General features: G+C 46.7%; 8 protein-coding genes across 8 annotated transcripts; 6 read left to right on the forward strand and 2 right to left on the reverse strand.

Moving 5' to 3' along the window:
• Positions 1–87: 87 nt before the first annotated feature.
• Positions 88–1,107, reverse strand: LOC6558242 (mediator of RNA polymerase II transcription subunit 4). Its single transcript, XM_001983978.3, has 2 exons — positions 779–1,107; positions 88–720 (listed from the first exon to the last, which is right to left on the reverse strand). Exons 1-2 carry the CDS (start codon positions 1,013–1,015, stop codon positions 172–174), a joined length of 786 nt encoding a protein of 261 aa, XP_001984014.1. The 5' UTR covers positions 1,016–1,107; the 3' UTR covers positions 88–171.
• Positions 1,108–1,252: 145 nt separating this feature from the next.
• On the forward strand, positions 1,253–9,308 carry LOC6558250 (protein KIAA0100). Its single transcript, XM_032743471.2, has 10 exons — positions 1,253–1,418; positions 1,506–1,632; positions 1,716–2,243; positions 2,307–2,582; positions 2,649–2,792; positions 2,855–4,932; positions 4,994–5,474; positions 5,538–6,576; positions 6,652–8,762; positions 8,851–9,308. Exons 1-10 carry the CDS (start codon positions 1,369–1,371, stop codon positions 8,920–8,922), a joined length of 6,906 nt encoding a protein of 2,301 aa, XP_032599362.1. The 5' UTR covers positions 1,253–1,368; the 3' UTR covers positions 8,923–9,308.
• A 65-nt stretch (positions 9,309–9,373) lies between these two features.
• On the reverse strand, positions 9,374–26,218 carry LOC6558300 (trafficking protein particle complex subunit 11). Its single transcript, XM_001983968.3, has 10 exons — positions 25,218–26,218; positions 24,933–25,163; positions 24,347–24,772; positions 23,888–24,286; positions 23,397–23,825; positions 23,115–23,299; positions 10,672–11,198; positions 9,790–10,608; positions 9,525–9,719; positions 9,374–9,446 (listed from the first exon to the last, which is right to left on the reverse strand). Exons 1-10 carry the CDS (start codon positions 25,967–25,969, stop codon positions 9,420–9,422), a joined length of 3,990 nt encoding a protein of 1,329 aa, XP_001984004.1. The 5' UTR covers positions 25,970–26,218; the 3' UTR covers positions 9,374–9,419.
• LOC6558253 (trypsin alpha-3) lies at positions 11,927–12,759 on the forward strand. Its single transcript, XM_001983976.2, has one exon. It carries the CDS (start codon positions 11,927–11,929, stop codon positions 12,728–12,730), a length of 804 nt encoding a protein of 267 aa, XP_001984012.1. The 3' UTR covers positions 12,731–12,759.
• Positions 16,247–17,148, forward strand: LOC6558279 (chymotrypsin-1). The gene has a single exon (XM_001983973.2). It carries the CDS (start codon positions 16,262–16,264, stop codon positions 17,048–17,050), a length of 789 nt encoding a protein of 262 aa, XP_001984009.1. The 5' UTR covers positions 16,247–16,261; the 3' UTR covers positions 17,051–17,148.
• Positions 18,281–19,324, forward strand: LOC6558289 (trypsin beta). The gene has a single exon (XM_001983971.2). It carries the CDS (start codon positions 18,441–18,443, stop codon positions 19,224–19,226), a length of 786 nt encoding a protein of 261 aa, XP_001984007.1. The 5' UTR covers positions 18,281–18,440; the 3' UTR covers positions 19,227–19,324.
• LOC6558291 (trypsin-1) lies at positions 19,991–20,870 on the forward strand. Its single transcript, XM_001983970.2, has one exon. The coding sequence runs from the start codon at positions 20,007–20,009 to the stop codon at positions 20,766–20,768; it is 762 nt and encodes a 253-aa protein (XP_001984006.1). The 5' UTR covers positions 19,991–20,006; the 3' UTR covers positions 20,769–20,870.
• LOC6558298 (seminase) lies at positions 21,720–23,022 on the forward strand. The gene has a single exon (XM_001983969.2). The coding sequence runs from the start codon at positions 21,867–21,869 to the stop codon at positions 22,650–22,652; it is 786 nt and encodes a 261-aa protein (XP_001984005.1). The 5' UTR covers positions 21,720–21,866; the 3' UTR covers positions 22,653–23,022.
• Positions 26,219–26,290: the final 72 nt, after the last annotated feature.

Raw genomic sequence — 26,290 nt, forward strand, 5'->3', positions numbered from 1 at the left:
TTTTTCTTATTGTCGATAACATGGTTAATATTGAACGTTGTTATCGTTATCACGGCAGGACATTTTTTAAATGAATACCAAATCATAGTTTATTATTAATGTGCATATATATTAAACTGGCTTATTAGCTATACTATAAATTATATGCTTATATATTAAGTGCCAACACATCTATTGCGAGTCACTCGAACTGGAACTTGAGCTGTCAGTGGACATGACTTCCACATCATCCTGTGCCGAAGATTCCTTTCTTGTCTCCAGGGCCACCGAGTTACCCGATGCACCCATCATATGCAGTTCGCCAAGATTCCAGCTGAATTGGTTTTGGAATGCATTTGGCACTTCTCCGCCGCCCCCGCCACCTCCCCCAGGACCACCTGCAGCGCTCAAATTTCGCTGGGCATCCGACTGAATGGTGCTATTCTGATGTGTCACAATTCCCCCATTGATATTCTGCTCAGATTTCCCCAGTAGCCCGTTGCGCATCTCAATGTCAGTGGGATATGGTCGCCTGAGATCGCCAATACACCAAGTTAGTGGAGCGCTGACTGCATTTGCCGAACTAATGCGATGTGCGTATTTGATGAGTTCCTCTGACGAAACGGGACGCTTATTAGCCTGATTAATGCTGGCCAGCTTCTGGCGTGCCTGAAATATGGCTGTGGAGAGTATGAGTTCCGCATCTTTGAGTGATTTCTGTAGCTTCTGAATTTCCCGATCCTAAACGTAAATGAAGTATAACAATTACACTTACACCAGTTACTTAAGAAGTACATACGTGAATCTCCACTTTGGCGCGCAGATTATCCATTGCCTCCTCAACTTTGGCCTGCTCCTCGGCCAATTCCAACATTTTTCTAAACTCCTCATCCTTGGAAACAAGCAAATCGAGCAATTCACTCAATTCGGTGCTGGAGATTTTCTGGTGCGCTTGCTCTATAAGTTCTTTGGAGATCATTTCTATGTCGTCGATTAGCAAAAGCAAGCGCTCTTTTGTGCTTAAGTGAAACGACATGATTAGTTATCAATAACTACAATTAATATTGTTATTTCCAAATTGTTATAGCTGTAAACAAGCCGAAAAGTTTTTGCGAGTCCGACTAATGTATCGATGCCATGTCTCACCGATGATATGTTATCGATACTTCTGTAATGTTCCAAAAAATCACAAATAAGCAAAAGCTGGTCGCACACAAAGTGACATAAACACAAACAGCTGTTTATTGGGCCTCGACCAGCTCAAGCAACAGACGCTAAAAGCAGAAGGGCGAAGAAATCACTTGTTTTTTTCAATCAAAATTCATATACGTATAAATTCCAATCAGATAATGGAATAATTATTATGGGCGTGTCACACAAGTCGTAAACATGTTGCAATTGCTGATATTTATCTTACTGATTTTCCTCTTCATTTACTGGTAAGTGCAGACGCACCGGTCACAAAAACTCGCGTTGAGGCTGCATGAAAATTAATCGCTTCTGTGCTCATCTTATCTTCCAATTAGGATATTGCCAACGGGCATTAGCTGGTATCTGATTAAGCGGTTTCGGGTCAAAGTGCGTATAGGTCGCATTTCATTGCCGTATTTATCGCTCAAGAATGTCCACATCAGCAAAAGCGGCTTCTCTGTCGTGAGTGCAAATTAATTGAACCGTGATTTATTGCCACCGTATATTCACAATTTCTTTACGCTCCCTTTCTTTATCTTCTTTAGCAAATTGAGGAGGTCTGCTTGCGAAGTCGTTTCTTCACCACTGAAGTAACGAAGCTGGTGTCCATTTACATACGAGACATACGCATCAATAAGGATATACATAGCCATCGCCAGGATGACGTCAGCGATGGTTGCTCTTATGAGCCGCGCAAACGGAAGTCCGAGGTCAGGAGTGTGCCGGATTTCCGGCAGACCAAAGTGCCGGCTAGCATTATTACATTTGCCCAGTTTATGGCCGTACATGTGAACAACATATCTGTAGTGCTGATGAACAATGATTTCGATCCCGGCTGGTTTATCCATGCCACCGCCAAGGAGCTGCATCTGGACGGCAGCATTGTCCAGAATGCACGCGTCCTGCTCGTCAATGCGGCATTGTTGGAGGCCCAGGCCAAAATGTTGCGGCATTGCAATGCACGACGTCAGTCGCTGGAGAATTTGAATAAAATACGCCCTTGTCTGGGCGAAGTGAGCTTCGATGTGGCCCTAGATGCATCGCTCTTTGCCCACGGTCCACTCTCCATGGATGTAAGTTGCTGCTACTGAATCTGATTGTCACCAGTTATCAATGTTGCTCATTTTTATTTATAGACGCTCAGCCTGGTCATAAATAATTGCAAGTCTGTTATACATGGTGGCTTGTACGAGTTCCTCAGCGAAGCAAAGCAACGCACCCATCCTGGCCAACAATCAAAACGATTACAGAAGACTTTGGTGCCCGCCTCCAACAGTTACGACAATGACAACTATGAGAAACTGGCACCCATTATACCAAAGAACTTTAACTTCAGCATTAAGGCAGCAACTTTCTCGGCAGTCAAGGAGAACTCACAGAACGATTTCAGTGCCAAGCTGCAACTGTTTACCGTAAGCAATCTAACTGAGATTGTAGAATGTATTAACCTTTTATTAACCCATTTATTCTTTATTTAGATAACGGGCAAATTCAATTCGAAGATTGTGGATGAGAAGACGCTGCTGCCTTCTATGCTGGCCAAGTTGGTGTTTCAGCATTTGGACATCGATACCAAATACGAGAAGCTGCTCTTTGTGGAACAGTTCACCATTGACTCGGTGGTAAGTTGAAGAAATATTGATTAATATAAACCATACTATTAATTTCTATTCGTTGCCTGCAGCTGGAGAAGGATATATTCAATCTGTATGTCAAGCTGAAGACATTCCAAATTATTTACAATCACAGTGAGATCTATGATTTTGTCAATAACAATTTCCTGGCACGCCAGCGTGCCACAAGCAGCCATCAGCTGCTGCAGCTGGGCCACAAGCAAATGTCATTGCCGGATCATTTGGGCGTGGAGACAGTGATGCAATCGGGCTCGCCAGCTAAGCAGCGTCGCGATGGCGGCATTCTGGAGTGGATTATGGAGCGCATTGTGGTCAAAGGCTGTGCCGAGCTGTGGAATGTTTCGCTGCTCATGAAACTGGAGGATGAACATATCGCGATGAGCGTCAGCCACACACGATTTCTGCTCGAACAGATTGAGGAGAAACGCAGTTCGCTGTATCGCAACAAGTTTCTCAATTTGCTGCTGAATAAGCGGCAATGGAGCATGGAATTAATGGTGGAGACATTGTGGTCCAATTTGGGTAACTCCAATAACGACACCAATAACCTCAAGAAGACACATTCACCGGGCTCACCATTCTTCCTCGGTGTCAGTCTGGTCAAGCTGTGCTCCTATGCGAACACCACCAAGCTGGACATCTCCATACACACGTTCCGCACTGAGTACAGCATGCAGCTGGCTGAGTTTATTGTCAAGTCGATGTGGTGCATCAAGCAGTATGGTGGCCTGGGCACAAAGCGTGCCAAGCAATCACAGCGTCGCTCCAGCGTTGTCAGCGCCTCCAGCTCCGTTGAACAGCAGAGCACCGCACTGCGAGTATCCGTCAAGGTTAAGGATATTACGGCGTATTTTGTGAATCATCACAATGTTTACATGCTGCTCAGCTTCTCCGAGATTAATTTGACTCGTGCTCACAATTTGGCCATGCTCAAGTTGGAGGAGTTCCAAATGGCCATTATGCGTTCGATGACTGCCTCCTCGCTGTGTCTAACCGACTTCCAAGATGTGTTTGCCAACTGCAAGATGATTCGTCTCGAGCATCAGCCAGAGACGGAGAGCCAGCCCGGCAAGCTCTCCATTTATATACCCGGCAATACGGAGGCCATGTGGAACTCGAATCTGCATATGCATCTATTGACCTTAGTCCGTGACATGCAGGACCTCAAAACGGAGGTGGCAGTGCCACCAAATCTACCTAGCAAACCAAAGGAAACACAGGCGGCCAAACGTTCGCTCATCATTGAGTTATCCGCGGAGCGTAGCACGATCTGTGAACTGAAACTGTCGGAGCGACACTCGATACAGATCTTTGTGGAGAATCTGTTTTTTAGTCGCAAGGAGCGCATCATTGTCTATGCGGAGAATGTGTTCGTTAAGATTGATGATCAGCACATCTTCACAGTTAAGGAACTGGATATGCAATCATTGCCGCAACTCGAAACCCTCAGCCACGAGCGACTCAACTTTCCGGGCTTTGTGCTGCCCTCGAACAAGGTGTGGGTGACAACGATTGGCTCGTTTAAGGCCATCTTTCCCTACGATCACGATTTCTATGATGCAATCAATAATGAGTGTGTTACGCACTTCAAGTGGCTCAAATTGGTGCACAACTACAAAAAGAAACCGTTCACAGTGCACTCACCATTGCCCAGTGATTGGGTGATCAAAATCAAGGAGTTTCTGCTCGAGATTAGCGACGATCCGTTCGAGGTGAAGCTGCGCGATAATTATGTACTGCTCGTGGATGAATATCTGGAGAGTCTGAAGCGCAAGACGCTCTTCGACAAGAAGATTGCCGAGCTGTGCTCGGAACGACTCCTGGTGCCCGCTGGCACCATTGAGAGCCTCTACGCGAATCTGGTCAAGAAGAACTCAGAGATCTACATACAGCGCTCGAAGAAGATTCACGAGAGTGGTCCGGTGCGCACGCGTCTACTCGCCTGGATCATGACCGATGTGGAGATCTTGGCCATGGCGGACACCTCCATCCATGGCTACGAGAATGTGACGCGTACCATGCGCGAAATCGACTCGGAGAGCCCCTGGCCGGAGGAGGGACTCCAGTTCACGACGCTCTGGTGTCGCGGCGTCAACATTAGCTGCTCGGAATGGAAGTTTATGTTGCGGTAAGCAAGACACTTAAATATTTGACACTTCCAAAAATAACTCCTTTTTAATATGCCATAGAGACTTCCCGCAACCGATGTTCTATGTGAAGAGCATGCGCCTCTATGGCAATCTGTGCGGCGCCGAGCAAATGCCATCGAAGCGCGCCAAACGTGATGTCTTCGTCGAGGTGGGTGAACCCTTCCAGACGGATGTGGTGCAGCGCAGCATGCCAACGATTAAGTTCTATCATGATTTCGATTGCGAGCTGGAGAGTTGCAGCTATGCGTTCGGACCCTGCTGGGAGCCCGTTATGGCCCAGTGTAATCTGAGCTTTGAGAAGATCTCAGCGCCCTCGAAAGATCCCAGTCCGTCACTGCCGTTCTGGGACAAGATGCGTCTGTTGCTGCACGGACGCTTAACCCTGATTGCTAAGCAATTTACGGTGCTGTTGCACGCCTCGCTGGATCCGTACAACACCACAGAGGAAATGGAGCTGACATGGAACAATTGCGGCATTGTCTGGACAAATGCCAAGATTATGTTCAAGGGTGAACTCAATGTGAGAGTGTCTAATTGCAATTTATTATTTATCTTTAATTATGTTTATATTTATTTATTGTAGGTAACTGTGAGAACAGCTTCCCGCTACGACGATTGTCGACTGCTGCACTTCCCAAATCTGAAGCTGACATTTAAGTTGAATTGGGTCTGCTTAGCCAATCCGAATGATCATCATGCTGTGATGCCCTGTGCGCCCGATAAGCTGCCTGAATACTCAAGCAATCAGGTACACGATTCCTTTCGCGCCTTTCGCTCCGTCAATCTCAACGTTTGGGTCTCGTTCGAGACGAAGCCAAAGGTTGGCGAGGAGATGGAACTAGACATACCCAGCCTGGTGCTATACGGCAGCACGTTGCGTTGGTTCGAAAGCCTCAAGCTCATCCTGTCTGGTGTGACGCGACCCACACGCCGTGGACCCGTCTTCAACAATGTTCGTCCGCGCAAGAAGCAACTGAGCAGACACTACAAGAAGGCCAATCTGCAGATGTCGCTGCACAAGTTTCAGGTGCTCTACTGGATGTCGCATGCCCTGCACAAGGGTTTCCAGCTGAACGGACGACGTGTATCCTTCAGCTCCGAGTACTGCCTAACGCTGAATGCCATTGAAGATGGCTTGATCCACAGACCCCGGGCGGATTGGTCAATAGTGTACATGAACTGCGAGGTCAACGATGCTGAAATCTGGCTAAAGAGCATTGTCACCGAGAAACTCGATAGTAGCTCCGAGAACTTGGCCAGTGCATCGGATGCATTCAAAATTGTGCGCTTCTATTTCCTAAGTGTGGCCAAAGTCTCCTATGGCAGGGAGGCGCTGATAACCTCAACGGCCAGCAATGCGGAGGAGGATGCGAAAGCCAAGTGTACAACGCCTACGCACAAACTAGTCGTCTACGATCTGAAAGGTGCATGGACAAAGAGCAATCGAGATGTGGCCTTCGCCCTGTTCGACTCCTTCATGAAGTCACAGAAGCTGAAGAACAATCTCTCCACGGAGGCGGTGAAAAGCTATCGCAAGGAGGCACCCAACTCGGCCATGCTGAAGCACAAGCGCAGCGATAGCACCATAACACTATCAAGCACCAGCAGTGAGGTGTTACCAAGTAAGTGGATACCCTGTGATACCCTGTAATAGGCAAATGGAAAATCAAGCATATTTTATTCCCCACCCTTTACAGTTGCCAATGCGAATGCGTCGATGAAGAAGGCACCCGGTCAAATACATGCCACGGCCATGCTGCAGCAGCTCATCGCCGAGGCGGATCACAAGTTCAATGTGTATAGCGATGATCATAGCACACAGTCCAGGGAACTGCAGTTGCAGGGACTGCAAGCGTGCTCCGTGCAGGATATCATACATGAAAACTGGTCAATTAGTCTAGTCAACTCACAGGTGCTGCTCAAGGGCTGTGAGACGTCGGGATATGTCATCATTAGTGCGGCCAAGGCAGAGATACTTCAGCGGGAGCATCGACCTGTCTGGCGGGATCGTTCGCTCATCTCGAAGACGACGTGGAAGGGTTTGCTCGAGTGCATGCAGTACTATGCGACGGTCAGCGCCGGCGACAATGATTCGCTGCTGGAGAAGGAGATCATGTGGCTGACAGTAGACAACATACAGGATAAGGATGAGACAGTGATTAATAATCATCTGCCCGAGGATATCTCGCATCTGGTTGGCAGTGGACGCAGTGTGGGTGGCGTTGTTTCCGAAACTGTCGGCGCCATCCTTCGTGATAATTCTGGCCAGGCACAGCCGGTGCAACTGCAGCGCATCGTCTCCAAATGTAAATGCGAATTCTTCTACGTAAGCTATGGCGACGCCATCGATCCCAATAGCATTGTGGAGGTGCCACCACCACCATCCGAGGAGACGCTGTCGCCCTGGGAGAAGAATGACGATCCCGTCGATGCGTTCACCCTGATGCATCACGATCTGGACGTCTGCACCAATTCACTGCAGTACGCCATGATTCTCGATATTGTCAATAATCTGTTGCTCTACGTGGAACCGCAACGCAAGCAGGCAGCCGAGAAATTGGCCAGAATGCGCTTTCAGCTGCAACTGCACTCCACGGAGGATCAGAAGCGACCCATCCAGCAAAAGCAGACAGTTATCCGTAGTCTGCTAATGAAGATACGCTCGCTGGAGAAGGACATCCATCTGATCAGCAAGGAGCGCATCGAAGAGGGAGATACGCTCGAACTTCGTATGGATTTCGAGCGAGTTCAGCAACAGATCCGCGAAAGCAAGGAGGAGCTAAACACATACAGCGAGGAACTGGACATGATGCTGCTCTGCTACAAGGAAACCCAACTGTCGCAGCTCAGCAAGATATCCAATGTACGCTCCGATAAGTCGGTGACCATGGTGCGTGCCAATGAGATCTGTTTCAAGCGCGCCCAGTGGCGACTCACGGAGACCGATGGACAAATTGGTATCGCTGATTTGGTGCTGAGCGCATTTCTCTATACCAAAAAGTCCAAGAGCGATGATTCTGTGGAGCATCTGCTGGAGCTGGGCAATATACGCATGGAGAACCTGCTGCCACACGAGATCTATCGGGATGTCCTGCTCGCCACAGAGATACAGAAGGATATGCCCGTGGACACGCATAAGCGGGTGTTGCGCATCTTCTGTCGCGAGAAGCCGCCAGTGGGTGGCATTTCGGTTAAGGATCACTTTGAGATCAATGTAGCGCCCATAACCATTGCGATCACCAAGAAGTTTTACAGCACCATGTTGAAGTTCTGCTTTCCGGATCGCGACGCAACCGAAACTGAGATCAGTGATGAACTGGACGACAATGCATCGACCAGTTCAGCATCTTCAACGAATTTACAATTGAAATCATCATCATCGTCATCGTCGTCGTCAAAGCGTGCGGCCAAGAGCAAGAAGAGCGCCAAGGATTCCGAGTTCTATGTGAAAATTGAGAAGGACGACGTGGAAAAGATGAAGGAACGCGCCGAGAAGAACAAACTGTTCATCTATATCAAAATACCGGAGGTGCCGGTGCGCGTTAGCTATAAGGGCAACAAGGAGAAGAATCTGGAGGACATTACAGATTACTCGCTGGTCATACCAACGCTGGAATATCACAATGTCACCTGGACCTGGCTGGATCTGCTCCTGGCCATGAAGTCTGTGAGTAGGCGTGTCATCCTCTCGCAGGCCATCAAACAGAAGCTGCAAATCCATCGACGACAACCGGTCTTATCAGCTGGGGAGCGTGCCACGCCCCAAGAGGAGGATAAGGCTAAAATGCTCTTTGGCAATCGATTGCTGGTGAGCCGAATAATATCCAAAAAACAAAACCCTCTTTTTTTAAATTTAATTTATTGATGAAAAAATCGATATATTTTTTTATTCGCAGAACGAGAACCGCAACCAAAGAAAAGGCGGCGGCGTTTTTAAATTTCCATCAAGCGGCAAAAGATCGGATTAAAACTGAACGCTGTAATTTAAATCATATTTATTTATATTTCCATATATATATATGTATTTGTATATGCATATGTTTATTACGCTCCTGTTCAACGGTTCTTGTCTTGCCCAGAAACACATCTCAACAAGAAGATCGTCGAGCCCTTTTTAATGGTTACAAACTACAAACAATCACACGCAAACAAACACAACACATTCACACACACACACACTCAAGTATTACACTATAAACTCTATAAATATATCTAGTATATTTATGCATATGTGTGTGTGTTGGCCTGTCTGTCCATCTATCTGTCTGCTTAACTTCATAATATATTGTTATTGCAAATCTGTTCTTTTGTTTAACTTTTAGCAAATAAAAGGATTGAGATAAATGTAGGATTAGAGAAGTTGTTGCATCTGTTTTTACATACCACAATTTGGATATATTAAGACTTTAAAACACTTAAATTAACTATGAACTTGAATTGCTCAACTCTTTTACACATAACACATTTACTTGGTCAGCTGCTTCAATGGTGGCTAAAAGAGAAAGAAACAGAAATTCAGTTTAGTTAAGAGAGAAATACTCGGGATTCTTTTTGGGGGGATTCGACTCACCAGCACAAAGACGCGTTTGGGCAGCGCTCTCTGCACCAGCTCATCGAGCAGCGCATTCTGGCTATCATTCTTCTGCGGATCGGCTTTCGTATTGTACTCGAGAGTCAGCACTGGCAACTCCTGCCAGCCCACTTGCAGCGGATACAAATTGTAGACCAGCTCCTTCTCATCATAGGCCATTATGGATATATCCAGCTAAAAGTAAAATTAAAATCGTCATTATCTAAACAATCAATCATAGACAGTCAATCAATCAATCAATCACCTGCTTATGGCCGGAGCAGATAAAGTTATCCGATTTGCTGATGGCCAACGTGGCAATCATATGCAGCACATGCATTGTGGGATTCTTGAGCACCACCTTAAAGGCCATCGGCATTTTAACGAACATCTTCTCCTCGATGGTGCAGTAGATGTTTAGCGGCGGCTCCGCAATATCAAGGCCACTTATAATAAACTTGGATTCGTTCTCCTCCTTGGCACCGGCGCGTCGCCAGCGTATGCAAAAGATGCCAAATTTAGGAGGGTTCAACGGTGCTGATACCGATGTCGATGCCACTGCGTCCAGCGTATAAACGCCTTTGATGAAGCCACGACAATGACCGGTGACCTGCACTGCGTCCAGTGCTTTATTGAATATGACACGCATGCTCTTGGGCGCATCCGGGCCAGTGGCCGGCAACACTGCGGCACCATCATCGGGACCCGTGATGTTCAGTTTGCCATCGTCGGAATGCATTGAGTTGCTCAGTTGCTGCTGGGTCGGATTATTATTGATGATGGTCATCGTTGTGGGAATCTTGGCCAATAGACTTTTACTCATCGCTGCACTTGGCGGCTGCTGCAGCGGTGCATCTCCAATGTGACCACACGTTTGATGCTGTGTCTTTTGCTGGCGACTTACGAATTTACTCGGGACACTCTCATCGGACTTGGAGCGCTCCAGATCCCGTGCGGTCGACCAATCCTGCAGCGAGGCATTCGTGCGCAGCACAATCACACTCTCCAGCTGATCGCCGGCTCTGTACTTGTTCGTATACTTCTTGCGCTTAAAACTGTAGTTCGATTGCACTAAATTGTGATCCTGTCGAGAAAGAAGGATGGGAATTAGTATAATCAAACAGGAATCAGTGCAGACTCAACTTACACATATGAAGAAGCTATCGAGTATCTCGAGCTCATCCACGGCCAGCACCTCCGTATTGGCGCGCAGCAGAAAGTTCTCGCCACGATACACCTGGCTCAGTGGCCGTCGATTTAGGGTGTAGAATCGTGCGCTGAACTTAAAGTCACCGGAGCAGCGCACGGTGAGGATGTCCTCACGCGACTTGCGCAACCTCGTATCGTCCAGGTACTCGATCTGTACGGGTGATATTGCCGCCAGGCTGCTGCTGCTCACAACAGTTTTGACATGCTCCGGCGTTGTCTCCGCACTGTTGTTGGGCGTTGTGATGGGCCCGATATTGGTAGCGACGCCTCCTCCTCCTCCTCCGCCACTGCGATCCACATCTAACGTGTAGCTGAGCCGCTGCTGCAATTTGATCTCTGTCTCCACCAAGCTGAAGATGTAGTAGGTAGCCGTATTGCTACCATGGGCGGAAAGTTCACCCACATCGATCTGGATTTGGGCGTGCAACTTTTGGCGACCGGCCGAAACATCCGTGGTGAGAAAAACTGTAAATTATAATTGTAATAAAAATGTATTTCATTTAAATGAAAAAAATTATAAAGAAATGCATTTCTGAATCGTTGAGCTATTTCTATTTTTTCTAAATTTTAGAAAAATGTTCCCTGCTATTAAGAAAAGAAAAACACTGATTTAAACAAATAAACTTTATATTTAAGTTCAGTTTCACTAGAAGCCAAATGTATTGCGATTTTCTAATTTTTTTATCAGGGTGTTGTTAAATATTGACGGAGCAATGGCACTGGGAAATTTTAAGCGATCTCAAGAATCGTTCTTCTAAATTTAAATGCAGTTTAAATAAAGATATTAATACATAATCAAATAGGTATTGCTTTTAAAACGCGGTTCACTTTTGGGTACATTTACTCAAAGAGAGTAAAAATAATTTTGGTACAACGAACAAATAAACATAATGCATGATGGGAACAGTATTTAAATATTACCAAGTACCAACTTGTGGATTCTGTTAAGCGTTACATGAAGCAACTTGTGGATTTTGTGGATGCTGGGCAAGTTCAATGCTGTCAGTGTAAACAGTGTTGTTTGCAGCAGAACAGCTGTTTTACGTGCCTGCTATGAATGTAATACAAATGTACAAATATGAGGAGCCCCATTTGTTGGTTGGGTAAGGTTAGTAATGGCCTTCCGCGCACATAAATAGTGGATGCAGTTGGGTCGCGCGCGACAGTCGAATCATAGCCACGACCAGCTCAAGATGCGCTCCAGTTCACTATTATTGCTACTCTTACTGGGCAGCTGTTTGTCCCTAAAGGGGAATGATGAGAAGGGGCATCGTTTGCGTTTGCGGATGCCACGCGTTGTTGGCGGCGAGCGCATCGAGGTGAATAGTCAGCCGCATATTGTGAATATACGTCGACGCGGTCAACTTCATTGCGGGGGATCTTTGGTGACGCCGCGCTGCGTGCTCACCGCCGCTCACTGCCTGCCGGAGGAGGAGCACCAAAAGCCGACGGATTATGTGGTTCGTGGTGGCGTCACCTATTTGAGGGATATACGCAATGGCCGCCATGTGCAACGTGTACTGCTGCCCAGGGGCTATAATCGCACCACACTGGATAACGATGTGGCGCTGCTGCAACTGCTGAATCCGTTGCAGGGACCACAGATCGGAACCATACGCGTGGCCAGGCAACCACCTCGAGCCGGTAGCTATGTCCGCATCTCCGGCTGGGGATTGACGGACGAGCGCTCGATTCAGCTGCCCAATCAGCTGCACAGCGTCCAGGTGATGGTTCTGCCGCAACAGCAGTGCCAGCAGCTGTACGCCGGCTATCGGAATCTAACGGACAGTATGTATTGCGCCTCGGTGGCCGGACACAAGGATGCCTGCCATGCGGACTCTGGCGGACCGGCAGTTAACGCCGATGGTCAGCTGGTGGGCATTGTCTCCTGGGGCAGGGCGAATCGTTGTGCCCGTGCGGATAGTCCAGGGGTCTACACCAGTGTGGCGCATCTGCACGACTGGATAGCCTTTAACATGGACAGATATTGCTACTGACCAATCTCGTTTTAGCACTTTGAATTCGAGTTAAGCCAATGAGTATTAAAATCGATAAATTCGAGAGTTTTCGACGGGGAGATACCCAGCATATTGCTCGGAATTATTATACGCAAATAGTAGCAAATAGTTACGCAGTTAACTCAATTGTTAATTGATCAGCAACGTCATATAATATATATAATATAAATATTTATATGTGTGAATTTACTAAAGCTTAAAGTAATACCTCATTCATTTTTTTGCGTGTAGCGCTCGGAATTATCAAAACATTTAAGTTTACTTAGGCTGCTGTGTGTGCTGTACAATAACCTATTTTAAGTAAACAATTCTTGCGCCATCGCAATTTATACAAATTGCAAACACAACAGTCAAGGTTAATAAAAATGATTTGAAGTTCGATGTTCGTTTCTATTTACACAAGCGAAATTCTGAGATCATTATACTGCAAGGATTTATCGGAATATAAAATGGCATAAACAAAGAACTAAATAGTCTTAAAGATTGAGGATGCTTATCCAGCAATATCAAGACTAGATATATGCCACGCTAAAAGCCAAGACTTCTTCTGGCTGCATCCGTTTTCCTTGGAACCCTTTTCACTCAGCCCTGTTTACGTTCTTAATTGCGCATGTTTTTGACGCATTTGACTGTTGTTTTTAACGCAGTGCAGCACGTCATCAGCTCTGATACAAGGCCCAACATTTGGCCTATTCATGAGCCTCTGGAAAGCCTGTCTTTCTTTTGTAGACAACTATTTGAACAGTTGTCGCACACATCACCAAAATGTGTTATTTTGGCAATTGGGATAGCATAAAAGCGGTATTCTGGTTGATTCGCATAGACAATTCACTATCGAGATGCGATTACGTTGGTTGTGTTTGGTCTTTCTACTCGCACTGCTGCTCGGTGAGTTGGCTGATGCGCAGCGACGAAATAATCGGCGACAGAGACGCAACGGAGTAGCCGTCCGCGGCAGGAATCGGGCACGAATTATGAACCGGAACAGGAATCAGTTAAATCAACGACGCACAGGAGTAGCTGTCCGAGGCAGGAATCGACTACGGGCACGCATTGCGAGACGTCCGCAAGCCCAGGCACGAATTATGAAGGTCAATAGCAATGGCAACAAGGTGAACCGGAACAGGAATCAGTTGAATCAACGACGCAATCGGCGAAGGAATCAGGCAACCGCTCGTATTATTGGTGGCAGAAGGCCACGCATAAATGGTGGCTCAAATGTGTCGATAACATCGATGCCACAACTGGTGCAGGTGCTCCAGCCTGATGGCGTCTGTGGAGGAACATTAGTCAATCAAAATTGGGTGTTGACGGCAGCACATTGCGTGGATGGCAGCAGTGCTAGCAATTTTGTTGTGATCGGTGGCACATCGAGACAGAATGGCTCAGATGGTGTTCGACGGTCCGTGAGTTCGATCCAAGTGGCGCCCAATTTTAATAGGCGCACCATGAACCGAGATGCGGCACTGCTGAGGCTCAGTTCACCAATGACGGGCCCAAATATCCGACCGATGCCAGTCGCTCAAAGATTGCCACGAGCGGGCGTCAGGGTAAGAACCGGTGGTTGGGGCGCCACCCGGGAAAACGGCAATGCTGTCACAAATCTGCGTACAGTGCAGCTCTTTGTGAGAAGTCAGCGGCGGTGCCGGCGTGCCTATCGGAACACGTCACCAACCACCCGGTATATGTTCTGTGCCAGTGCCCGGAATAGGGATACATGCTATGGTGACTCTGGTTCCGGACTGTACCGCAACGGTCGAGTCGTGGGCATCGTGTCCCACGGCATTGGCTGCGCTAGAGCACGTTATCCCGGTGTCTACACCAATGTGGCCAGGCTACGGCCATGGATCTCAAGAACCATAGCCAACTAATGTCTAATGTACTTAGATAAATAAAAGTTTTGTTATTATGTTGCCACGCTTAATTCTTATTATGAGCAATTCCAAACAGGGAAGTTTCTGACCGATCAGTAAATAACTTTCACAAAGGAAAAAAGTACCCAGATATATAGCAATCGCTTGGAAAAGTAGAAAGTTTTTCTTGATTTAGAAGAAGTAATTTATATTTAATTTGAGAAGTAATTTATAGATTTAAGAAAGAACATTTATAAATATTAGTGAAGCTTGCCCTAAATGGACAATTCCCGAAATGTTTTTATATTTTTCAGAAATATTTTCTATTATTAAGAAAAGTTGAAATGCAAACTATTATTTAAAAAAAAACCTTTCTAAAATTCAGAAACAAGTAATGAAATTTACTGGTTGGGATATTTTTTTAAACTATCTAAAATATAAATAAATTATGAATAATTTAAGAAAATTTAAGGGATTCACTTCTATCTCTTCTACTTGCGAGTATCTTTTCGTGCTTAAAGACTTCTCTTATTTGGAAACATTCTCTTAGAGTGTCAGGCAAAAAGCCAATATTAGTTTGTTAGTTTTAACCAAGAGAAACACGCCCGAAAACTATCCATTAGAAACAATTGTGCAAATGTTGATACGCTTTTCAGCTCAGATTTGTTGATATCCGAGGCAAACGTATAAAAGCGCTTGTTCCACTTCCCCAAATCCATCAGTTTTTCCTCATTTCCTGAACATGCTGCAATCACAACAGCTCTTGGCACTCCTACTCATAGCCAGCGTTTTTCTGGTCATTGGCAGCCAGGAGAGGATGGCAGAGCCTCGCATTATTGGTGGCCACGTGGCGAGAATTAGCCATTTGAAGTATTTGGTGCAGGTGTTGTCAAATGATGCAATCTGTGGTGGATCCTTGATAACCAAACGTTGGGTCATCTCAGCGGCGCACTGCGTCCACAACGTGCCGACCAACAGTCTTCGCGTCTATGGCGGTACCTCAGAGCAGGGTGCTCAGAATGGCATCCAGCGTTCAGTGACCTTCTTGGCCGTGCCGCGCCAGTTCCGAATGAATACAATGCACATGGATGTGGCCGCATTATATCTCAATCAGGACATGGTCGGCCCAAATGTGGCAACTATTCGATTAGCGTTCCAGCCGGCACCGCCTGGCAGTCTGGTCCGAGTGTCTGGCTGGGGCGCCACAAGTCGCGATTCGCGCCAAACAGCTCGCGTGGTGCACAGCGTCACGTTGCCCCTGTGGCCAAATGGCGCCTGTCGTGAGGCATACAGTGGCCAGTGGCAGATTACACGTTCCATGGTGTGTGCGGGAAAGTCATTTCAACGCGATTCTTGCGATGGTGACTCCGGCGGTCCGATGGTCTATCGCGGCGAACTCATCGGCATTGTGTCCTTTGGCAATGAGTGCGCCACCCTCGAGCCGGGCGTCTACACCAGTGTGCCAGTGATAAGACGATGGTTCCTGGACATCATGGCAGAGTATTCCTAAGCTATTGTATACCACATTTTTGTTTGTAGTGCCAATAAACTAGTTAGTTGAAAATTAAGCTTATCTGCACTCAATTAGCTGGGGAATGTTGATGATCTGTCTGTAACTATAAAAGAGACCACAATTCTCGGCGCTCTTCTGTCAAAAATGTGGTTAAAACTCTTACAGTGGCTGGCACTGGTACAGGTGTTTCAGGTCATCGCCGTGCCCAGCGAACTTTTGGGCAAAATCTTTGGTGGCAAAACGTCACCAGTTGCTGATTATGGATTCATGGTGAATCTGCGTCGTCGCGGGATGTTTCGTTGCGGCGGCACTCTCATCTCGTCCAGTTGTGTGCTAACGGCGGCCCACTGCCTGGAGAACCGACACGAGCATGTCGACGATCTCTTTGTGCATGCCCAGCAACAGTGTCTGGGCGATTCCAGTTCGGCGGCGCATGTGCGCCAAGCCTGGTATGCCTGGGTATCTCCACATTACTGTCCGCAATGCAATCTGGACTCGGATATTGCGGTGATTAAGCTGCGACAACCCTTCGATATAGCCGGCAATGCGACTATCCTGCCCATTGACTACAACGAGCTGCCCGACTCGGCCAATCTAACGGTAATGGGCTGGGGCAATACGAGAAATCAGTATGAACCAAACTGGAATCAATGCCTGCAGACAGCCAAGGTCAATCTGGTACCGCAACGGGAATGCGCCCAAATCATGAGTTCATTTGCCGAAATCACACCGAACATGTTGTGCGCCTTGGGTCCAAATGCCACCGATGCGTGTCAGGGAGACTCGGGTGGTCCCATTGTCTATAACGGACGCACAGTTGGCATCGTCTCCTGGGGCTTTGGTTGTGGCAGTGGCTACCCGGGCGTCTACACACGTCTCAGCAGCACTTCGATGACTTGGTTCCTGAAGAGCTTCGTCGAGCAGCATTGCTAATGCATGTGGATTAATCCTTAAGCTTTCAAGTTGTTGTTGAGTGAGTTTAGTGGTCCACTTTAGAGTTGCATTAATAAATATTGTTTTCAATGCTTCAAGTTTCCTTTCGATTCAATCGATTTATATTATTATTGCACTGCGAACTGTTAGATCTATTGTGCCCCATTCTGAGGCAACAGCTTTCCCATCAAGGAGTAGCTGTCCGCGGCAGGAATCGACTACGGCCACGCATTGCGATTGGCGGGCGGGTGAATCGAGCTGAAGGTCAATAGCAATGGCAACAAGGTGAACCGGAACAGGAATCAGTTGAATCAACGACGCAATCGGCGAAGGAATCAGGCAACCGCTCGTATTATTGGTGGCAGAACGCCACGCATAAATGGTGGCTCAAATGTGTCGATAACATCGATGCCACAACTGGTGCAGGTGCTCCAGCCTGATGGCGTCTGTGGAGGAACATTAGTCAATCAAAATTGGGTGTTGACGGCAGCACATTGCGTGGATGGCAGCAGTGCTAGCAATTTTGTTGTGATCGGTGGCACAACGAGACAGAATGGCTCAGATGGTGTTCGACGGTCCGTTAGTTCGATCCAAGTGGCGCCCAATTTTAATAGGCGCACCATGAACCGGGATGCGGCACTGCTGAGTGGCACTGGCCAGTGGCAGATTACACGTTCCATGGTGTGTGCGGGAAAGCCATTTCAACGCGATTCTTGCGATGGTGACTCCGGCGGTCCGATGGTCTATCGCGGCGAACTCATCGGCATTGTGTCCTTTGGCAATGAGTGCGCCACCCTCGAGCCGGGCGTCTACACCAGTGTGCCAGTGATAAGACGATGGTTCCTGGACATCATGGCAGAGTATTCCTAAGCTATTGTATACCACAATTTTGTTTGTAGTACCTGTATGATTTCTTGGAAAGCAGAAAATCGTACGCTGCTGATAGCATATAGAATCACTGAATCAAACCAGAATCAACAAATATGCACCCGACCCATTGGTAGCCTGAAGTAAGCAGATGTTGTCATACGCAGCGTCGTAAATTAGAAAATATTAAGGCATGCTAAAGCATTGATAAGGATTGACTGTTTGGGTCAAATGTAAATAGAATAACTAGCTCTAAGCAAAGATTATCGTATAAGAATTTTGTATATAAACCACGCATTTTTCATGAAATAAATTAGTAAAAAAATAACACGAACCGGTAGCATACCCAACACCATTTCCAGCATACCCTAAGAATTGACAGTAAGAAGTCATTTCTTTCCACAGTACCAATAACCTAGTTAGCTGAAAAGTAAGCTTATCTGCACTCAATTAGCTGGGGAATGTTGACGTTCTGTCTGTAACTATAAAAGAGACCACAATTCTCGGCGCCCTTCTGTCAAAAATGTGGTTAAAACTCTTACAGTGGCTGGCACTGTTACAGGTGTCTCAGGTCATCGCCGTGCCCAGCGAATTTTTGGGCAAAATCTTTGGTGGCAAAACGTCACCAGTTGCTGATTATGGATTCGTGGTGAATCTGCGTCGTCACGGGACGTTCCGTTGCGGCGGCACACTCATTTCGCCCAGTTGTGTGCTAACGGCGGCCCACTGCCTGCAGAACCGAAACGTCGACGATCTCTTTGTGCATGCCCAGCAACAGTGTCTGGGCGATTCCATTTCGGGGGCGCAAGTACGCCAAGCCTGGTATGCCTGGGTATCTCCCCAATACTGTCCGCAATGCAATCTGGACTCGGATATTGCGGTGATTAAGTTGCGACAACCCTTCGATGTAACCAGCAATGCAACTATCCTGCCCATTGACTACAACGAGCTGCCCGACTCGGCCAATCTAACGGTAATGGGCTGGGGCAATACAAGAACAGATAATGAACCAAACTGGAATCAATGCCTGAAGACAGCAAATGTCAGTCTGGTGCCGCAATGGAAATGTGCCCAAGTGATGAGATTATCGGGTTACAACATCACACCGAACATGTTTTGCGCCTCGGGTCCAAATGCCACCGATGCGTGTCAGGGAGACTCGGGTGGTCCCATTGTCTATAACGGACGCACAGTTGGCATCGTCTCCTGGGGTTATAGTTGTGGCAGAGGCTACCCGGGCGTCTACACACGTCTCAGCAGCACTTCGATAACATGGTTCTTGAAGAACGTCGTCGGGCTGTATTGCTAATGCATGTGGATTAATCCTTAAGCTTCCAACTTGTTGTTGAGTGAGTTTAGTGGTCCACTTCAGAGTTGCATCAATAAATATTGTTTTCAATGCTTCAAGTTTCCTTTCGATTCAATCGATTTATATTATTATTGCATTGAGAACTGTTAGATCTATTGTGCCCCATTCTGAGGCAACAGCTCTCCCATCACTCCTTATTCCTGCATGACTCAAAGAATCATCGTCGGGTTGAGGGTTTCCCTAAGTTACTGTAACTTCTTCTGGCAAAGACAACACAACCTAATCCTCATGCTTCCTCATTTTGACAGAACTGCTTTAGTTAGATGACATCTTAGTCTGCAATGTCCTGGCAAGTGACCGGAAAGTATTCTTCTTTCTTCTTTTTGTTTTTAATTATAGGCGTTTATAAGGAAATGGTGCCTCTGGCCAGCTCTATGCATTTCTTCGTTCCTATGTTCCAAGCGGATTGTGTCTCTTCCTATACCAGAAAACGGTTCTGGTCCTGTTAGGGACTCCTCGCTGTCCACCACTTCATTCTGCAATTTATAGATCGATAGTAATGCTGTTTTTTCAGCTTCAATTTTGATTCAACTCTTTCTATTCCTGCTATATTTGTATTATTATAGTCCACAAAATAAATAATTATTTTGTCGAGGTGAAATCCATTGAAATAGTTAGTTGCATATAATTGCAGAGATTGTTACTGTTGTTCAGTTAATGCGTTTACAAAATTGCAACCACAAATTGGTGCACGGGGTGTTATCTCAGTCTGGGCACGCCATGATCTGGTTATGGTTGTGTTATGCTCTGCTCTGTGTGCTCGATGCTGCCGGTGGACAACGCATAGTTGGTGGCCAGGAGACGAGTATTAGGCAGGTGCCATATTTGGTGTACTTGCGTCAGGGTGGCAAATTCATCTGCGGAGGATCACTGCTCTCGCCTAGCTGTGTGCTAAGTGCCGCACATTGTGTCTATGGGGCAGAGGCCAAGGATTACACTGTCCATGCGGGCGCCAGCCGATTGGAGGCGGCGGCACCAGTCGTCCGAAATGTTGCTCAATTTCACATTGCGCCCAGCTATGACCCGGGTAACTTTGACATGGATGTGGCCATATTGCAGCTATCGTCGCGGATTCACCTCTCCGCCGGCCAAGTGACGACAATTGCGCCCTGCCGAACTGCACCCGGCAGCAATGCGTATGTGCGGATCAGTGGCTGGGGTGTCAGGAATGAGGAAAGTCGCGAACCGGCGGCTCAGGTGCGCACAACGCTGGTACGAGTCGTGCCCCAACGGGAATGTCAACAAGCGTACGCTGGCCAGGCACAGATCAGCGATTCCATGCTCTGCGCCGCAGTGCGGGGCATCAGGGACTCCTGTTCCGGTGACTCGGGCGGTCCGCTCGTCTATCGTGGCGAAGTGTGCGGCATTGTCTCATGGGGATTCGGTTGCGCTCGAGCTGCCTATCCGGGTGTCTACACCAATGTGGCCAGCAATCGTGTGCGAAATTTTGTTGATCAAACACTGAGAAAGCTAAGAAGTTAAAACGATGCTTCAAATCCTATTTGATAATCTCTATTTTAATTGACTCCATCAATTCCTTATAAAAATTACAATCATTAACTATAACTTTACCTAATAACTTGATCGGAAATATATATCATTTATGTCATCAGTGATTGCTCAATTATTTACAACTGATTCTTCTATCATTAAAATAATTACTCCGCGCAAAAGCAATAACTAATTAGTGAACATATATAATATAAGATAATATATATATATATATATATATACGAGTCGTTGACTTTTGTGCAGCAGTAAAGCCGATTTAGGTATCAATGCTGGATGATCGAGTTAATCCCACAATTTATGCCCGAAAATTGAAAATGATGAAAGTTTTAATGACGGCAAGGTCAAAACAATTAAATAAACAGAGTCAGTTATATTTAGTTATCTTTTGTATCACCAAATGATATATACTAAAAATAACTATTATTATTTGCACAATAAAACAAGTAAGAATGCTGTAGTCGAAGTGAGCGCGACTATGAATATACCAACTGAACCAACTCTATTTTAGTTTTATTAGAAGCCTCTGCCTTTTAAATTGTGGCTTTTATTGCTATCGGGAATCGATATATATCGATACTTGCAAAACGGAGATCGTTATCGATGTATCGAAATAAACTTGAGCAGCGCGTGATATACAAGAACTTATATTTCATTATTTGAAGTCCCTAGCACTTGTAGACGGACATGGCTATATCAACTCGGCATTTCACCCTGACCAAGAATATATACACTTTATATATATATTTTTTTTGTTATGGCTGTTACATACTTTGGCAACAAATCATTATACCCTCTTTACCCATTTCGAATCTATGACAATGTAGCAATTATATTTCCTCATCATAAAGGGGGCGCTTATAAAAGCCGTGCAAACAAACGCGCGAGCCAACGCGGAGCTGGAACCGGTTAGGGTTGTGGTTGTGGCTTAAACACTGTTGGTAACTGTTCTGTTTGCACAAGTGGCAAGTGAAACGGCTAGGAAACGCGTCGGGCAACAGCAGGGCTTTGGAGCAAATATTTGACGCCATGTGCGGCAACATCGACGTCTGTTGTTTTGACTGATAACCAATGCAAACGGAGTCGTCGCTGCTGGTGCTGCTTATGCTCCTCCTCCTCCTTCAGCTACGCACAGCCAACGGCAAGGCCGGCAATAACGAGGCGGGGAATGCACGTATTCTTGGCGGCACACCGGTGGATATTAGCGCAGTGCCCTATTTAGTCAATTTGCGCATAGGTGGCAACTTCATTTGTGGCGGCTCACTGATCACGCCCACCCATGTCGTGACGGCCGCACATTGTGTGAAGGGTGTGTCTGCCAGCCGATTGCAGGTGGTTGGTGGTGCCACACGGCTAACGGATGCCACTGCCGGTGTGCGACGCAATGTGGCAAAGGTATATACACCCAAGGCCTACAATATACGCACCCTGCACTCGGACGTGGCTGTGCTGAAGTTGCAGTCGCCGCTAGTCGGTGCGAATATTGAGACGATTGCGCTGTGCAACTCCAGCTGGGAGGCAGGCAATCTGATTAGGGTCTCCGGCTGGGGCAAGACAGCAGAGAAAAGCAATCGTGTCTCACAGCAAGTGCGTAGCGTTGAGGTGGCGCTAATTACTCGCAAGAGCTGCATGGATCAGTATAAGCTGCGTGGAACGATTGGCACCACCATGTTCTGTGCCGCCGGTCCGGGTGTCAAGGATGCCTGCGAGGGCGACTCGGGTGGACCGGCTGTCTATCAAAATCAACTGTGCGGCATTGTCTCTTGGGGATTGGGTTGTGGCCGGCGCAATTATCCTGGTGTCTATACAAGTGTCAAGACCGTGAGAAGTTTTATCGATAAAGCTTTAGCCTTGTAGAAAAATAAAGGTATTGGAATTCTTAATAAGGAAATGAACGAAATAATTTGGAATGCTAGCGATACAGAAACCTCTTTAGATCAAAATTAAAGCTGCAGACTAAAAGAAGTAGTAGAAGTACTTAACAAGAATTTTGATGGGAATCTTAGCAATAATATAGCAAAACGAGTCCTTACCCATAAGCATAGCTGATTCAAATATAACCGTCATAATGTTAACTAATCAATGTTGTATTTGCATGTGTGACCATTCACCTAATATGTTAAGCAACAGTGTTAATCGATATTAAGAAGTGTGCCCAGCAGCGCTGCTGATCGAGTGCTAAGAAAACATCGAGCAGAATTGGCGCCACTTTTGAAACAACGATCAAATAAAGAATATACTTATAACTACAGATATTGTGGTTTTCTTTCCACATATCATAATAGATTTGAGATACAATAGTTGCCCCATGCCACTTACCGCTATTGCGCAGCTCGAGAGGAACGCTAATGTGCACATAAACATTCTGTAGATAGACATTATACGGATTGCTAATCGTGGTCACAACTGGATAGTATTCATTGACCAGCATTGTTGTTGCAGTTGTTGGATCACCGTTCATCATCGTCACATGACCAAGGTTCGTTTGCGTGTTCAAATGGAAGCTGCAATAAATGTGAAGTTCAACGGAGCGTTACATGAAGCCAAGCCTGCGTGCAATAAAAATCTTGATAGCTTCCGGTACGAAGCGTTTTGACCTACGTGGGCGCAATATAGCAAATCGGATTGATTGTCAGATTATCGTCCAGATCGCGAGTGCGCGTATGATACCGGAATGACTGGCGTACATAGTTAGCGCTGCATGTGAGCAATGCACCCACTTGATCGGTGCCCATGAGCGCCTCCATGCGCACAATGCGTAACTGAGTATTCTCATTGAACTGATGCGCCTCCGTGCTGCACATGAGTTGATAGTAACAGCCTGGCTCCAGCCTCATATTCTTCTCATAGGCCTTCGGCTCTAATAGTTGAGCCTGCTGCTGTTGCTGCTGGGCAGCACGCAGATGCAGCAGATCGGAGAAGCACAAATATTTGAGTGCCTCCAGCTTGTAGCTTGTATTCTGCGGATTGCTCGCATCGGCGAGCAGCACATGAAAGCTGCGTATGCGCAGCGGCACATCGGTGATAACGCTGCAAGAATTGGACATTTAGTACCTAATATCAATTATTAGGCATTTGAATTTCTAATTTACCGCACTATGAGTTGCAGCTGGAGCACATCGTTGTTATTCAGCTGAATCTGTTGGAATGTGGCGTATAGCTCGAGAACATCGCTGACCTTATCTAAATCGATTTGAATTGGTGATTTCACACTGGCCAACGAATTACTCCACAGCGCATGAATCTCAGGCGTCAATTGCGCTTGTGGCAGTGGCGGCACACTCTGAAATACCTGCCATAGATTCTCCAGTAGCAGAACGCGCTCCTTTTGCTCGCCATGATGGCGTAGCGAGAGCGCCTCAATGCTGCAGGCAATATAATCCGTGACGGAGGCAGAGAGCAACGCACAGCGAAGCGTCTTCAGGAGAACATCACTGAATATGGTCGACCATTTCTCCTGACGATAGTCGGGGAGCATTAGCGAGTAAAGACTGTAAAAAGGGGACGTAGTTTAAATACAATGGACATTCGATAAGTGATAAGTTGCTCACGTGAGTGCCTTGGCGTGATCCCCACTTCGCAGATACTCCTCAGCCATGTCGATGGCAAGTTTCTTGCGGAATCTCAAACACTTGTAGATCTTAAACTGAGCCATCGCCTGACTCAGCAGCGCAATAATTGCCGCCGAGTGATTAAAATTGCGTTCCAGCTCGCACAACTGCACATTAACCTGCTGCTCGGCCACAGGATCGCCCGTCTTCAACGCCCGTATGCCAAAGAATTCGGTGTACAAATTTGATGGCGTCTGACCCGGAGTAACGTCCGTTAAGAGAGTTTCGCTGGCCTGTTGAGCGGCCTCGCGTCGCTTAATCACATACTCAGCGGCCTTCTGATAATAAATGCCCGGATGCTGAGTCTGCAGAGCGGGCAAACCATTCTTGATCGCCTCACAGAAGAGCTCCGCAAAAACAGAGTGCCTAAAATAAACAATTAGATTAATCTTGAGGAGGAGCCAAATACTTAAATACCCGTGCCATTTATCGACATGTTAAAATATTTATGTATCAAAAATATATCAAATATTCTCTGGCAAGAGTATCAATAGTCTTTATTGAGTGAATTGAGTGTGTCGCTTACTGCGTACTTAGCCAGGCATAATGCTCGAATGCCAAATCCTTGAAGCCCACACAACTTTTGTACTTTTCAATGTGTATAATGAATTGATTGATCGAATCCCTGGGCGTTTTCAGCTTAAACATGAGCCGACACATCTTGTAATTGAGGAAGCCTGCAATTGTTTTGATCTCCATGCAATTAGCATCAGTGATGCGTATCTCATCCAAGTTGCCATAGGCCTGATAATAGTGTCTGCTCAAAAAGAATTAATGAATTTTTCTTTGGGTTAAATTTCATTTTGCTTACTTTTGTGCCGGACTAAATTCCTGTCGCATTTCGGCGACGAAGGCCAGCTTGAATTGATGGCGTATCTTGAGAGTTGTGTGTGCCGCCGACAGCTGGTCACGATGGGCTCGAATGCGCTTGGACATGAGCGCATAGTAAGATTGGGTCATGTCGAAGAAAGCCGATTCCAAGCGCAGCGTATAACCCATCAGATGTTCCGTGTGCGGCAATATGAACAACATTTTGCTGGTTATTCCACAGGCCGCTGTCAAACTTGCCGCACGCTCAGCGGCCAGCATATCCTCGCCGGGAGGCAGTGGAGCCGCCTTCTGCAGCAGTACCAGGCACAGACGTGTATTACGCTCCTGCAGAGCATTCTTCAGTGCCTGCCAAATGGCCGCACATTGCACCTGTTTCTCTGTCCACTGGCTGTCGTTCCACTCAATGTCTTGGAAGAGAACAACAACTGATGGCAACACATGCAGATGCTTAAGCATCCAGTTGCGCTTCAGTATGCCCTTGGGATGATACCATTCGTAGGAGGCACGCTTCGGCTTCGCCACTGGGAACTCATAGTTCGGCGGCAGTAGTTTGTATTGCACAGCTGCCCGATCTCTATCCCGATCCGCTGGCTTGCGTTGCAGAGTGCCGCTGAATGCATCCCAAATTGATTTGTGGACACTCTGGCGTGCGATGTCCAGGCCACAAAAACCAATCAGCGGTTGTGGTATCACGAGCAACTCCGACGGCAGAGTAGTGCCATCAATCGTCATAGCTTTGTGTGTGTCAAATTTATGTTAATTCTCTCCCCGCACACTACGGACACAACTTGCTCTCTCTCTCTTACACACACGTCTCGCTTGTCGCTAGTAAATCACTGCGAGAGGATATTGCGTTCTCGTTGCGCTCGGTGCACGAATTTGAGTATGTTGCTCTGTTGTCAAAAATTGCTGCAAATTTGTACGATTAAGGATGTAAATAAAAATGCAGTTAGCAATCAGCTGTGGCTGTGTACGTAAGCGCGTTATCGTCATCGTGATCGTCATCGACGCATGCACATGCTACCCTGCCGATAGTTAGCTGTCAAACACAAG

The sequence above is a fragment of the Drosophila grimshawi genome, unplaced genomic scaffold, assembly GCF_018153295.1.
Source record: "Drosophila grimshawi isolate 15287-2541.00 unplaced genomic scaffold, ASM1815329v1 contig_44, whole genome shotgun sequence".
Classification (NCBI taxonomy): Eukaryota; Metazoa; Arthropoda; class Insecta; order Diptera; family Drosophilidae; genus Drosophila; species Drosophila grimshawi.